General features: G+C 42.4%; 2 protein-coding genes across 2 annotated transcripts; one reads left to right on the top strand and one right to left on the bottom strand.

The window, feature by feature from the left end:
- Nucleotides 1–671: 671 nt before the first annotated feature.
- On the bottom strand, nt 672–8767 carry mau2 (MAU2 sister chromatid cohesion factor). Its single transcript, XM_068743319.1, has 18 exons — nt 8534–8767; nt 8161–8244; nt 7926–8021; nt 7629–7723; nt 7165–7192; nt 6867–7022; nt 6552–6698; nt 5921–6011; nt 5709–5812; nt 5482–5559; nt 4925–4990; nt 4728–4811; nt 3389–3438; nt 3222–3299; nt 3029–3140; nt 2285–2375; nt 1984–2111; nt 672–1869 (listed from the first exon to the last, which is right to left on the bottom strand). The coding sequence occupies exons 1-18, from the start codon at nt 8765–8767 to the stop codon at nt 1795–1797; spliced, it is 1797 nt and encodes a 598-aa protein (XP_068599420.1). The 3' UTR covers nt 672–1794.
- Nucleotides 8768–10007: 1240 nt separating this feature from the next.
- Nucleotides 10008–14687, top strand: LOC137899358 (mitochondrial coenzyme A transporter SLC25A42-like). The gene is made up of 8 exons (XM_068743390.1): nt 10008–10099; nt 10576–10719; nt 11942–12053; nt 12267–12292; nt 12511–12677; nt 12788–12904; nt 13041–13192; nt 13289–14687. The coding sequence occupies exons 2-8, from the start codon at nt 10654–10656 to the stop codon at nt 13612–13614; spliced, it is 966 nt and encodes a 321-aa protein (XP_068599491.1). The 5' UTR covers nt 10008–10099; nt 10576–10653; the 3' UTR covers nt 13615–14687.
- The last annotated feature ends 282 nt before the right edge of the window (nt 14688–14969 follow it).

Below are 14969 nucleotides of genomic sequence, written 5' to 3'. Positions count from 1 at the left end.
CTGACCACCAGAAAGGTGTGATAGAAAACAAGACCAGGACTTTTATGCTGTCAGCAGGGAGTCACCCCAAGAGGTGTTTTGTTAGAATGAAGCAATCCTAATTATGGTTTTGGTTCTATATGGTAAGTTTAGGTGTGGACAACATGAGTACACAACACAATTTAAGGTTTGTCACATTATGTAGACACAACATCCCACAGGTGGCAGCTGGTTACAAAGAAACACAAAATAGACTAGTTAGTACCACTGACATTTCACAACACTACATTATTTTAACAGGTCAGAACTTCACTTTTTTTTTTATGTGGAGCTAGTTTATTAAATAGCTCCTTTATTTAGAGAACATTACACCTGAAATTCAACTCATTTTAAAATACAAGAACAAACACTAACTTTAAAAACATGTTGGTAAATGTAAGTATGTAACTTTTGGTGGTGCAATGAATACCACACAATTTAGGTGCACTAAATATAGCGTTTTTTTAAAGTAGGATTTTAATCTCTAATAGTGTATATCCCCCAAAACGTAGATTTTTACATATTCTATCTTTATGAAACGCAATTACATACACACTTGAAAACTTTGGCGCCACCTAAAGGCTGATTTTAGAACAGCTTCCCACTGCCTCTACTGCAAACAAGTAAAGAAAAAAGATAACAATACAAACCGATCAGTGAATTAAAAAATTTCAATTGTATTTTTATTGGAAAATTATTGATAACAATGAAAGCATTAAAAACATAGGCATTGGATAGAATATGGCTAGTACTCACGCTTAAACTGTGTCCATAAAGAGTACCTTAAATACCAAAGCATTGAAATTTCTACACAGGATCGCTAAAAAATACATATCACACTTTACTCTATTGACTTTATAAAATGTCACTGTACAACAAAGGTTCAACGAGTGGCGAGTCTATACAAACATACTGCAAAGAAACCATTGAATTGAACTATGAGGAGAAAATAAAATATAACAAAAATAAATTTTGTTCCATCTGTAGATTAGTGTAACCTCAACAAGTCTTATTAATTTGTGGAAATTAATACATGAACAGCAAAAGACATCAGGTTAATATGCTGCTTTAAAGGGTAGATGATCCTCCTCAAAGCCACCAAATAATAAAATGCACAAGCACTTCAAAATTGCTCCTCAACAAACGTAAAGGCATACCCTGGTCCGCAGAGTAGCTGCACACTGTGGATTGTGAAATTCTCCCAATACAATAAAGTACAATGTCAATTTCATTTTCAACTTATAACTGTGTGAACATATATTACAAGAGGCTTTTACTCTTTTGAATGTGGGTTTTTAAAAATTAGCTTACAAGATTTTACTCTTAACAACCCAGGTCGCAAAATAGTGAACAGGTGGTTTCACATCAGTAACTTCCAAGCATGGCCCCCTCAAAAAAAAGCTTTGTACAAAAAAAGGCGAGATGTAAAATATGTACAGTTACAAAAATATCATGAATAAATTAATTTCCTCTGCATTTCGTTACTACCTGCCAACTTGTTTTCCCCCCAAAATGGGAAAAGCCCTTTTATGTCACCATTTGTCCTTTCCTACTGTTATCAAGAGTCTCACCCTGTAACTATCCAAGTCATCAGAGTGTGAAACGCACGTGAGATAGTCGCAAATTGTTTAAAAGTGATAGTAGATAACCAGGAAGGATCCTTGAGAAGCAAATAGTCCTCTAAAATCTCAGCTACAGCGGTCAGCGAGCAGGTTGTTGTTAGGCATCAATCCACCGAATGATAACGTGCCAGCTACCATCATATGCGAGTCAGATTCATAGCAGGCTTGCAAGGCTAGTGGTCGGGCCGTTCTGGGCTTGGATCTGGACAGGAGGCGGGCCATCGGTCCACTGGAAAAAGAAAAAGAGAAACACTCAACTCAACTGCAAAACCAGAGTGAAAAACGAGCGTGAAAAGATACGCAAGGAGACTCTTTTGAGACCGTGCTAATCTGTTTCACATACACTGATGAGGTTATGCTCGGGGAGGCTGCATGCAGCAATGTGGTCCTGTAGCAGCTGCTGGGAGAAGTTCTGGTGCATCTGGGCCGCTTCATGAGCATCCATAGTGTTCCCGAGGGCCTTGTTCAGGTCTGCAGGCGCAACATAAAGCCAAAGCGTTACCTCAGCTACAACGCGTTTCTTTGTAGAAAAGGACATTTGTGCAAAGTCAACAATCGATGTAGTCCCTCAGTAAACTGCAACGAAACTGGAGCTTCCCTGAAAACGGGGGTAAAAATCATGAGCCAAACCCCCCCCCGCGTACCTTTCAACAGAGCCGAAGACCAGAGCTGAACGGACATGTCAGGGATCTTGCTGGCCAGCTGCATAGCAGGTACAACCATATTGTTGCTTTCCTAAAAAGGAGAAAAAAGCAAACCATCACAGAATGAATGGCGTGTAAGCTCCGACATCATTCACAAGCGGGGTCACCTCCCAAATGTACCTCAGATCGTTTGTAGGCGTGAAACTGTACAGTTATTATTTGGCTTTGATGAGCCAATCACACTGCTAGCAGCAGAACAAAGAGTGTGTTAATGTCCTCCGGCCCATTAGACAGCAGTGTCTGTGAAACATTCTTGATGGAGTGTTACGGTAATCAACCAATGGTATCCATGACAACATGCTTCCCCCCTTCAACTGTTAAGACTCAACACATGTGGAAGCTTAATTGAAAGACCTCCCAACTATGGATTCAAGGTCTGGATAAGGAAAAATGTTCAGTGTCATTGTGATTTATTTTAAAAGAAATAGTGTGTCGAGATTTAAAAAAAAAAAAAAAAGAGATTAATTTCAGTGTAGCTTTATAAATGAAGCCCTGGCTGCTCAGGGGCGCACGAAGGGGGTGAAGAAGAACAGAGTGCTTACATTTTCTTCTTATCTGGGCTCAGTTTAACAAGATTGGACAAACTGTTCTGTTCCGGTGACCTATTTAATCTAACACACAATTCAAAGCCAAATAGTGTAATCAGCTCATAAGTGAAAATTGCTCATGCATTTTATGTCTTACTCTGTGGTTGCCCAGAACATAGAAGATGTGGCCCAGCAGAACCAGAGAGCAGGCAGTCAGTCGGTTCAGATCCTCAGCATTGGACATCTTCAGGGTTTCTCTTAAGAAACGTCTGCAACACAATGATTGAGCACGCATAAATATAGCGCATGCAGGCGTTGTGCTCGCATGAAACTATCAGCGCTTGCATTACTTGGCCTCGTTGTAGCGTCCTTGAAAGAAAGACAGGAGTCCCCTGATGTAGAAGGCTGCAGCGCGGAGGCAATGGGAGCTACATCACAAACAAAATACATGTGTTAGCCTAAAAAAAAAAAAAAAAGATTTGATAAGATATACTGCTTTAATGTTACTTAATCTTACCTTACTGGGAAGTTATGGTCTGGGTTTATTCTCTCTAGCAGGCTGTACAGCTGAGGAGGACATTCAAACAGGAAATACATTAAAAAGGGTTGGTTGGGATGGTATAAACTATAAAACGGTAGAGATTTGCCACCCTTTGTACTATCGCTGTGTTAGGGTTTTCCTCAACCCTCCCCGGTTCTTCTTCTCCGTGTGGGTGCGTGGTCAATAAAGAGGATTTTGGTCACGATTAAAATATTTATATAACATGCAGATCAATACAAGTTGGTTCAGATATCAGCGCTGAGGTTCGATCCTGCTCCGTGTGTGAGTCTCAGGTCCGAACAAAGGGCCGCCCTCTGCGTCCGCGTCTTTCAATGTCCATGAGTCCGGGCCCCTCAGGTGGGGGTCCCGCCCCAGCCAATCTAAGCCCATGTTTATCTGTGTTGTGTGACATCACTGTTGTGATGCGTTCAATTGAAATCAGTCATTACAATAACAAACTAAATGTAGTGCGTTCCTAGTGGTGTCGGCATGTAATTACTTTGTGGAATCCCATCTAAATACGGAAATTCCCTATAGCTGAAGCATCCCTCGAGTTTACGGACTGCCAATCACGCCATATCCTTAAACTTGACGGAGGTGAGTTGCGCATAAAACTACGAATGACTAAATGGATTAAAAATAGGTAATAATAAGTTTACAGTCGATGGACTTTACACTGCCAGCTGCTTGGTTCAAGGTTCGACTGAGCCAGAGAGCGAATAGAGCAGGTTAACTGTCCCAGTAAAGGGAGCTGCTGCTTCACACGGTTGAATATTTGCCTGCATAGGAGATGCTCTTCCCTCTGGTTTTCATATTTCCAATTGGTCCAAATATGTAGAAAAGATATAAATGAAAACACAGTCATGACAGACAAGTCCTCATCTAAACCGAAAATATTTACAGCATTGACATCATGACAGATAACAACCCCCCCCCCCCCCCCCCCCCCCCCCCAGTTACATTGCACTGGTGCAACTGTGACTCCAGATGCCTTAAGTGTATGTAAATTTGGGCCGGGGTTCTCACTGAGATGAGTGAAAAACTCATCTCAGTCACATCCTCTTAAAAAGAAAGCTAGCTCGATCGGTAACTTGTCAGTGACCCCTGGTGGACAAGCTATGTAATGGCAACCCTGATTTACAATAAGCAATCAGTTTATTTGTCATGAAGCAATTTCTTTCCAATCTCTGGTTCAGTTACACACAAATACACAAACAAAGCAACGCAACATAATAACACCCCCACCCCCATTGACCTACTACTACTTTCTCTGTGATGATTTAAATACACGCTTGTTATTTATTACTCAACTGACCTCCTGGTGTCGGTTTCCTTCCCTTATATAGACACTGGCCAAGTTGGTTACGATGTAAGTCCACAGTTCCTGGTGCGTGGTGAGCTGAGACACAATCAGAAAGACACGTTTGAGAGACGAGCAGCAGCGGGGTAAAAGAAAGACGATAAGCGCCAACACAGTGTTTGAGGAGAGGCAAGAGAAATCAGTGAACTCACCCGCAAGGCTGTGGTAAACTGAGCCTCTGCATTATCCATGCAGTTCACAGAGATACAGTACAGACCCTGGCAGAGCAACAGGAACAACGTTGAGCAACATGGATGTCAGCAAAACAAGTCACTGTGCAATGCTAGTTACAGTGCATGAGGCATCTGGCGGCCTCAGAGTAACTAAATACAGAACTGTTCTTTGAAAGTTTTTGCACAATTTCTCTTTTGTGTAGTTTACATTTATGGATTGGTCTATATTTCTAAAACATTACATTTTACATATTTCTCAAATAATCTGAACAAATATTCAATATGTATTACTTGGCAATGTATTGAAAAATGTATTACTTTCATCCGTATCTTCTCTGATTTAAAGACTATTTAAAGACTTTTTCATTATTAAATGTTTCTGTTATCTTAAATATTTGTCTCAGATTGGTTTTCACTGCACAGTGGGGGAAAAACACATTTCATCGTGTGGCTATGTTCTGAAACTGGCTTTGGATTGGAGCAGCATCCCCGAATCATCTCAGGCACGGACACATGATTTACTTGCATCGACTCACTAGTAGCGTGTGAAGCTGAGCCGCATGGTTGGTGAATAGTCTGGGCGACTGTTGGCAAAGCTGACACACCTGAGAAATCTGAAAGTGCAGAGCAAGAGTCAAAAAACAAAGACATTTGATTTCTGACATGATACAAAACGGGCTTGAAATGGCTCCAGGACTGTCAAGGTATTTTTTTGCCACCTTAAAAATCTCAATAAATACCAGAGGACTTAGAAACAGCATACCTCTTGTAACGCAGTAGCCTTGTGGCCCGTAACAAGTCTACACATGATGATGTGCTCCAGTAAAATGACTTGAAAGGTAGAGAGGATGGGACTGCAGTCCAACACTGAAACACGTACATCAAATTCAGAAAGTGTGCAAAAACAAGGTGCAAGAACCTTTCAACAGTTCCAAAATATTATTGAATAATTTGTAAAACAATTTTTAAACTTACTTTTTAGTTTCTCCAGTTGCATTAGCGCCTTATCGGTGTACTTCTGGGCTTTCTCCAAATAGCCTGCTTGCATGGAGTGCATGACCGTCACCTGGAAAATGCAGGGAAAGAAATACCATGAACTTACCGGAAGTTGTCCTACTGTGCAAGTTATAAAAAAACAAAACTCTGTGAAGTCAAACTTAAATGTTGCAGCTGCAGACAAAGAGCATCCCCGTCATCTGTTCGGCTTTCTTTTATTTGCAGTGACATTAAACAAAGAAGAAAATATACTCGGCTCAGGTGAATAGTTTGGTGAAGACGACTATTTCTAAGTCCAAAGACATCTGGCGAGAAGCATAATTAAAGTGGATAAAAGAACATGAACAAATACGTATCAAGCATATTTAAACAAAATCTAAATTTAAAGGCTAAATGTGTGTTGTTGTTTTTTTAAACTCATGGCCCCTGTTCTATGGGAAGTAAGTGATGACGCTACAGACCATTACCAAAAAGTAGTTATTTTGATAGGAAAGCACTAGATTTCCACATCAAGACGTTTATCATACGCATCATACGCAAATTTTTTTGGAGACATTATAAAATTAAGCAAAATGTATGCCTAAAAAAACAAACAAATAGGTGTCATTACCAAATAGACAAGGACACACATGTGCTCCTTCGGCAGCCAGTGGAAGAGGTCAGCTGGGTTGCTTGGCAGTATTTCGTCATCGTGGAGTGTAGAAATGGTCTGGATGCACTGCTGCAGCTGCTTCAAGCACGGCTTGACACTCTTAACCTGGAAGAACACGGACATGACAACACAATCCGTCCTGCCTTATTGTCCCTAATCTTTATAAAAATAAATAGTTCCATACACATTGGTCAATGAATTGTTTCTGCGTTCATAAAGCCAATTTGAATAACTCTGTATGATTTAATCCAACCGCTATTCTGGGTTTCCTACCTGTCCAGCATCAAGGTAGTGTGTGACCTGAAGGACCAGGAAGAAGACCCTCAGGGACTCTTTCTGGATGGGGTTGCCCTGCCAGTTCTCTACTATGGTTCCACACAATGTGAGCAAAGGATGCACCTCCCCAAGTTTCCTCTCCATTAGCAGCAACTGTGAGAAAAAGAAGAAAAAAAAAAGACACAGAAAACACCATAATCACAATACGGAAAGATTCCAACTACTGCATCACTATGAAGTTATTTATGGAGAAAATGATGATGATAAGACAGAGAGCGTGACAAACTGGACTCACCATTCCTTTACTGAGGAGGAACAATGCCCTGAAAAGAAGAAGAAAGTCAAATGCATACATCGGGGCAAGTGCGTTTCCACAAGTCATTATTGACGCCTAATGGCAGCAACTGCAATGTTTTATATACATTATGTTGTTTGTCAGGGCAAAATAAAAGGATTACCGTAGATCAATGTTCCAAAAAATTGTTCAACAAAACTTGCATTTAGGATATATAATGCAGAGAATTGCTCCCGTGTTTACTGGCAGCTGTTCCTTCTGTCTAGGTACTTTAGCAACCGGACAGATTTGCAGTTAAGAGTTTCTCTTATTTGGTTTGAGATAACTCTTAGGATAGAAAAAAAAGCCCTACATACATAGAAACTGAGGTGAAAAGGATCGCCAAGATGGTAAATTATGACATTAAAAGGTCTCAGATTCTAAATGTTACGCTAGATTCATATGCAGGATTCGGAGATATTTACCTTGTGTATTCTGACCCCACCACTCGGGCGTACTCCGCTCCGACACCCAGCAGGTCACATGCCGAAACCAAGTCTTTCTCAAGAGTGTGAAGTTGCTGAAAGAGCCAAGAACATTGCTGTGACTACCAAGGGACTCGGCAGTCAAACTAAAAAACAACATCATAATTTAAATGCGGATGTCTAAAACTCCTCCCCATTTTAACAGCTTTCTGCAATTTCGTGGCTCTTGTTTTAACGGCAATAAACAATGTCAAACCCATCGGGTCATCTTTCACACTATCACGCTTTGATGCATACCGCCAGCTGGAACAGCAGCCTGCAGTGCCAGTAAGGAGTTTGCTGTGAAATCTGGATGGCTTTACGCAGCAGAGGTTTTGCAGAGTCCACCAGATTCTGAAAACATTTAGTTCACAATAAAACACCCAGCATGCTTTGCATATTCCCCCCCCCCAACACACAGAGTCTGCTCAATTTAATTTAATGGTAATAATCGATAATAGCCAACGATTAAAACCCAAAAAGGTGATCTTACCTGTTGGCAGAAGAGCTCTGACAAAATACTAGCGGCTTCGAATTTGACATCTTCAAATTGTGGGACTTGTTGAGAAATGTACCACTGCAAAACAGAAACATGCAAAGAGTGTTAGCGGCGTTTGTTGCTCATCTTAATGAACCGCACAGCGAGTTTATTCGGTGAGCGTCAGAGAAACGACGGGAAGTCACCGACGCGGCGTGAAAACTCAACAAAACGACACATTTCAGCTTGTTCGAAAATGTGTTCTTCCTGAATAAACAGTTATTAAAAGTGTTTCCGCCATTCGCTCTTTTCGCCGCCTTCGGGCCTACATCCGTCCCCTTCCCCGCCGCATCCCCGTCCTTTCCTGCGCGGAGCGTCCCCCCCTCACCGCTTTCTCCAGGTGGTTGCGGGCCAGCTCGCTGTTCTTGGTGTGGTGGTAGAGAACCGAGCCCAACTGCAGATGCGTCCGAGCCTCGATTCTCTGTGGAGGCTTGAACTGAAACACTGCCTGTAGACAGTGCACGCAGAGCCGGATCTTTGGTGGACTGGAGGTTCGGAAATGCTCCGCAAAGCCTAAAAGGGCGAGATACCAGCGCTCCGGGGACTCTACGTTTGACGCCATTTTACCCGACGACAACAAGTTTTTCAGCGCTGTGGCCCAGATCGATGGGTTGCCAAGTCCGGGCTCTGCCCCCAAACAAGTCTGTGTGGGTTCTCAGTCATCCGGGTCGCGTTAAATGACGAAGATCAAATAAACGAAGAATCACCTGTTGTTTAAGTTTGGGTGAAGACGTTTCAGCTCTCATCCAAGAGGTTTCTTCAGTTCTAAATGAAGTAGAGAGTCTCGATACTTTATACTGTCCTGTTGAAGTATAACATCCAAACAAGTGTCTAAAACACAACTCCATCTATGCCTCTGCGAAAACAGGTCATGCATTATGAACAGTTTTCACGCGTTTAAATATAATATATGTTGCCTGGTGGAATGTTTTAATGTAAAATGCATTTTCTTTTAAACAAAAAAGGAGTACAAATTGATTGCTTTCCGTGAGTACGATAGTAACTTAGGAAAACTGGGGAAGCGCCAGTTAGTTAGAATAGAATAGAATAGAATAGAATAGAATAACACTTTATTGTCAGTGATGCAATTTCACCTTTGAAAAACGATTTCATGTTTCACTGAGAAATGTTATGTATTAAAAGAATAAGGGTGTAATATGTATTTAATTCCATCTAAATTCGGGAAGTACTTTGAAATCCAGAGAATTATAAGTATTCATTTAACGTTAGTGTTAGTTGTGTAACACTTCAAATGATATATTTTTAATTAATAATGTAAACATGTTCTAATCAGTTTGATTAATTTATTGTCTTTTAATCCAATTAGGATCGTTGGCCTAATAATCACCAAAACATGATCTCAGACTTGGCAACCCAATGCTGTAGTTCATCTCGCGAGGTTACATCCAAAATAAATGGACGCAGATTTACTAATCCCACTGTGGCGACGCCATGACCCGCCCTACTATACATCTGATTGGCTGATCTTGACGAAGATCCCGCCCACGTACCCAAATTCTTCGAGTGTGGCGAATGAAAACGTAGGGACGTCATCATGTACGGCCAATCGGATGTAAAGAAGGGCAGGCTTTTCCGTCACCATAGTGGATAAAATCATTCTTTAACTTGATGCGTTGATGGGAAATGTAGTCCAAAATAGTGGAATATATGTTGTCTCAGACCCAGCTGAAAAGCCCAAACAATCCTGTGCGTGCGTGGTTCAGCATGCTTGAGAATGTTCCCGCAGGCGTCGTCCGTAATTAGACAACAAACCCCGCTGCAGCTTCACAAACATCAACAACGTGAGAAGACGCGCAGCAAGTACCCAGTTCCAACGAGAGAGATGTCTCCGAACAGACTGACTGCGCACTGGCGCTCCAGCACATAAACGAAGGTAACGAAACGCAGCATTTATCCCAATGCGCTTTCATTTTGAACTAATATTAACGCACATTGTTATTATTTGTGTAGCGCTGAATATGAATCGATTTGTTTATTTTTTTTAAGGCATTTTAGGTGTGGTCATTAAATTGTTGTTATTGTTTTTTTTAATCTGCGCGAATTAGTTTTCGGAAAAATTGACAATTTCACCTCTGATGGTTGATAGACGGGGACGGTTATGTGCTGGAAAGGTCCCGACGGATTGGAGCGCGTTTGTAATTTAAGACCCAGTTTACCAGTTCGGCTGTGTGGTAGGCGCATCATTATCATCATCATCCTCATCATCCTCATCATCATCATGGGCATGCGTGGGATCACGCCCTCGAGCTTTTGGGGGGTAGTGAAGCAGCGCGACGCGGAGAGCTGTTGTGTTTGTAAATAAAACGTCTTTTCTAATTCTAATTCGTTTGCGTGCTTTTGTCATCCCAGGCGCGGATTTGCAGTGGGCTTTCCTGAATGACCGGGCTGCGTGTCCAGACCGATTTGGTTCATCTGTAAAGTGGACACATGGCCCAACGCGTGGGCGATCATCAGTCCCCCGTGCTGCCTCTGCCTCCACCTGGCCAGGCAAAGGTGAGTTACTCCCACGTCTCATCCGGCAGTAGTGCATTTCAGCCTTGTTGTTGTAGCACATGGAGTTCTGTGACTGGAATCTGATTTTTTTTTTTTTTTTTACCATCCCTTTAAATCACACCGTGTGTTCTTTTATCCTTTTTTATACTGTCACCTCTCAAACACACTGATCACACAAACTGATGAGCTTCTGTCAGCGTGGCCTGAACGTATTGCGGTTGTGCCGATGCTAGTTATTGTTCGGTGACATCACGGCACAGGCGTGTTCATACTCGCCAGATATGAGCCCCATAGGAATATGAATATCAACAGTCCAAGCTGCTTTAAGAGTCTGCTTGTTTATCCTGGAGGACGATGGAGATGTGTGAGCGACACTCACCCGAGCGTTCCATGCTTGCAGAATGACTTGAAATAAAAAAAAAAGGGGGGGGGGGATTGTGAAATAAGTTCCCCGCACTATGCATACTGTGAAGGGCATGCCTGACCCAGTACATTGCTGTAAATGTCAATCCAAGGCTACTTTTAAAAAGCAATGCAGGAAGTGACATTGAGTAAGACCTCGCGTGTCGGGATGGTTTCCGTGTCGCTTCAAGGTAAAAAGTTTGTTTCTTTTGAATGACAACTTTCAGCTGCATGTTGGCAACAGAGTTACGCATTTAAAACTTTGCGTAAGGAAAAATGTTCATTCCGCATTCCGGCTTCAGAAAAAAAAAACTTTTTCTAATATTCTGCATGCTCCATTTGAGCTAAAAAGAGGGAGAGGTACATTTTGTTTTGACGCACAGTTCGTTCTCGGCTCATGTTTGAATTGTGAAACCTGCTTGATCCATATCGAATGCTCTTCTTATCAGGCAGAAGGATTGCTTTTCGTGCTCGGCTGTCCCTTCCGTCTGAATGAACCCAAATAGAGACACAAGCGCACCCACTCACTTCAACTTTACCTCTCGTTGAGTCACGCCGACCCTCACCCGGGGAACGGATTTATCTGCTCTGCTGCACGTAGTAATGTTTCTGAGGACAGATAACCACGTATTTATGCCGCTTCTGATATTGTTTTGTGGTTTTGTCGCATATTTGTGAGTCTTAAAGTGACCTATTGGGAGCTGTACTGCTACGGCGTCGTCCACGTGCTAAGCAGTGATCCAGTGTGAGGTCATGGCAATATTTTCAGTGCCAGTTTGTACGTGTGTAACATAACCAAAATGTGTGTGTGTTCAAGCAGGACTTGAGGCCCAAATGGACCACGCTGGACACTTTGCTGTGTGGAGCGTTTGCTGGAGCCGTAGCTAAAACAGTCATCGCACCTCTGGATCGGACCAAGATCATTTTCCAAGGCAAGAATAACTCTCCCTTCTAAATATGGAACCTACAGACAGACAGGGCTACTGTGTGTGTGTGTGTGTGTGTGTTACACTCCACAGAAAATACTGTTTGCACCAGACTAACTATTTAAACCCTTTTGCTAATCCTATTAGTAGATGTTTAGCCTGCATGCAAGAGTGTGTGATTAAACTCTGACGCTCACTGTGTCTCTCGTTGTTCTGCAGTGTCCTCAAAGAGATTCTCTGCTAAGGTGAGTCCGGGTTGCAAAACCAGGCAGATTTTCATACACATCAGTGTCTTGAGTTGTAGCCCTTGATTTGAACGTTTCAGTCAGCTCATAGTGTTTTCTTAAAAAAACCATATGCACATTAGACAAAAGCATCACATGACGGCGGGGGGGGGGGGCATATTGATAACTGATGAAGAGCATCTCTTCTCTGCTCGTAACCCCCCCCCCCCCCCCTCCAGGAGGCCTTCAGACTCATCTACTGCAACTACATGAAGGATGGGCTGCTCAGCCTGTGGAGGGGCAACTCTGCCACCATGGTGAGGGTCATGCCCTACGCCGCCATCCAGTTCTGCTCACATGAGCAGTACAAAAACCAGCTGGCAGGTTACTACGGCTACCAGGGGAAGTAAGTCCAACAAATCTAAATATCCAACATCATGGATCATCATATAGCAGGCGGCTGTACTCATTTCTGTAGCATTATTGATCACATTGATTGTTCATTGCTTGTTTCAGAGCTCTGCCTCCTTTCCCTCGCTTCCTGGCTGGTTCTCTGGCCGGCACCACTGCCGCCATGCTCACCTACCCGTTGGATATGGTGCGAGCAAGGATGGCGGTCACAGCCAGGGAAATGTAAGCGCCTGCTTATGTGCTACGGAGGAGTCCGTTCTCTCTCTCTCTCTCTCTCTGCGCTTGTTGTCCTGTCGTTGCAATGCACAGCAATCTACTCAAGTACTTCAAGTCTTTTTTTTTATTTTTAACATTAAAGGTACAGCAACATCATGCACGTCTTTGTGCGGATCTCCCAAGAGGAAGGCATTAAGACCCTTTATAGAGGCTTCACTCCCACCATCCTGGGCGTCATCCCATATGCAGGAATCACATTTTTCACATACGAGAGCCTCAAAAAGCTGCACACAGGTATGTATCATTCGCACTTTTCACATTCGTCTCATTCAGTTCAGTGTTAAGTGTCATTTAAGGTATTAGATGACCTGTTTCTTTCTCTAACTCAAGAAAAAACCAAGCGTTCCCAGCCGTACCCGGTCGAGCGCCTGGCGTTCGGCGCTTGCGCAGGCCTGATTGGACAATCTGCCTCGTACCCGTTGGATGTTGTACGGCGGCGCATGCAGACGGCGGGAGTTACGGGCTCATCGTACAGCACCATGCTGGTGACCATGCGCGAGATCGTCGCACACGAAGGAGTCATGCGTGGACTGTACAAAGGACTGAGCATGAACTGGGTTAAGGGGCCCGTTGCTGTGGGGATCAGCTTATCCACATTTGACATGACGCAAAACTTCCTGCTTAAATTGCATCAGAGGAGTTACTTCACCCACTGAAAGAGCTGGGCAGTGCAGAGGAATAGCTATAGAACAGTTGAGGCTGGCGTGAGGCGGACAGCTCGTATAAGTCAAAAGCGAGGCTGTGCATGATCAGCCGGTTTGGCTGGACGGGAGTGGAAGACGCAGGCTCCTCCATGGGTCAATGCACGGTGAGGAGACGAAGAAGAGGCGTCTGACAATTGTCGACTGCACAGCCATGACTTTGGCAGGGTTTGGGTTCGGGGTGGCAGCAGCACCTTTTTTAAAATGTGTTAAGGTGGATGAAGCAATGCTTTTGATTGATGGATTTCAAAGACTTTGTGTTATGTAATAAAATACCTGCACTTTATTAAACTTTGAATGTTCTTTCAACTTATCCCTGTGTTAACAGAGTAATTTTAATTGTGCTTTTTATTTGGAGAGAATTTTTAACAACTGCATAGCTTTGTATTTTTGATCATTTTAAATTACTTGAGAATTCAGTTGTTGTTTTTGAAATGGATTGGTAACTGTTCAATATGTTTTCATGTTGAGGTTGTGTCTGTTGGAAGGTGATCAGATCAGCAGCACTGCACTATTCCATGTTCACCCACAGCGAGGAGGAGGAGTGATGTGTAATTTGGATTTCTTTTATTTAAAGTTTTTCATTGTGCAAATCATTGTTTTGCTTACCGAAATGTAAAATAAGCAGATGCACCAAATTATAACTTTTAGGTGGAATAATTCTACTTATCACTGCTTATGTACATTTTAAAAATGCAGTATTTCCAATGATGTCAAGATAATTCAACCAAATAATAAAAATCCATCCATGAACATGAGCAGTGAGTTCTTCTGTCCACTTGAGGGGGGCATGTGACAAGCAAAACAAGTTTTTTACATTTGTAATACAAATGTCATATGTTCAATTTGTAATGGAAATGTTCAAATTTTAATCATAAAATTATTAATTTTATTGGGAAAAACTGAAGAAATGTTTAAAACAGTGTTTCTGTATTTTGCTGCTATTTCACTCAAAGCGTAGTTATAAGTACAGATGTGTATTATCTCATGACTATATATATGTTGATGTAAAATTAAAGCATAAATATAGACTGAACTGGATGACTACTTTCTGAACCGCGTGTGAGACAGCGCCTCTCTCTCTTCGGTACCAGTAGATGGCAGCATTGAGCAGCTTCTCGCCTCCTGGAGCCGCAGGGAGGTTCGTCAGCTTCCGATCGCCTCATGGCCTGAACTTGACCTGCCCTGCCCTCTGCTCACTGAGACAACGTCTGTTCCCCACTTGACTGGTCTACATTTTTTACAAAAACAAATATTGGGAAATAAATTAGTAAATTCACAATGAAAATTGTTACACATTGTGTATTGTT

The sequence above is a fragment of the Brachionichthys hirsutus genome, chromosome 9 (genome assembly GCF_040956055.1).
Source record: "Brachionichthys hirsutus isolate HB-005 chromosome 9, CSIRO-AGI_Bhir_v1, whole genome shotgun sequence".
Classification (NCBI taxonomy): domain Eukaryota; kingdom Metazoa; phylum Chordata; class Actinopteri; order Lophiiformes; family Brachionichthyidae; genus Brachionichthys; species Brachionichthys hirsutus.
The sequence above is the reverse complement of the archived record's forward strand: the minus strand, read 5'-3'. Positions and strand labels throughout refer to the sequence as shown.

Bases quoted from the DNA above. Each gene is read 5' to 3' on its own strand.
- mau2 (XM_068743319.1), bottom strand. From the start codon at position 8,767: ATGGCGTCAAACGTAGAGTCCCCGGAGCGCTGGTATCTCGCCCTTTTA. The intron at 6,012-6,551 runs GTAATGACACCT...TGCATTTTCCAG, and splicing joins TGTGTGTCCTTGTCTATTTG to GTGACGGTCATGCACTCCAT. The intron at 1,870-1,983 runs GTATGTGAAACA...TTCTTTTTCCAG, and splicing joins CCGAGCATAACCTCATCAGT to TGGACCGATGGCCCGCCTCC.
- LOC137899358 (XM_068743390.1), top strand. From the start codon at position 10,654: ATGGCCCAACGCGTGGGCGATCATCAGTCCCCCGTGCTGCCTCTGCCT. The intron at 12,293-12,510 runs GTGAGTCCGGGT...CCCCCCCTCCAG, and splicing joins CAAAGAGATTCTCTGCTAAG to GAGGCCTTCAGACTCATCTA. The intron at 13,193-13,288 runs GTATGTATCATT...CTCTAACTCAAG, and splicing joins CCTCAAAAAGCTGCACACAG to AAAAAACCAAGCGTTCCCAG.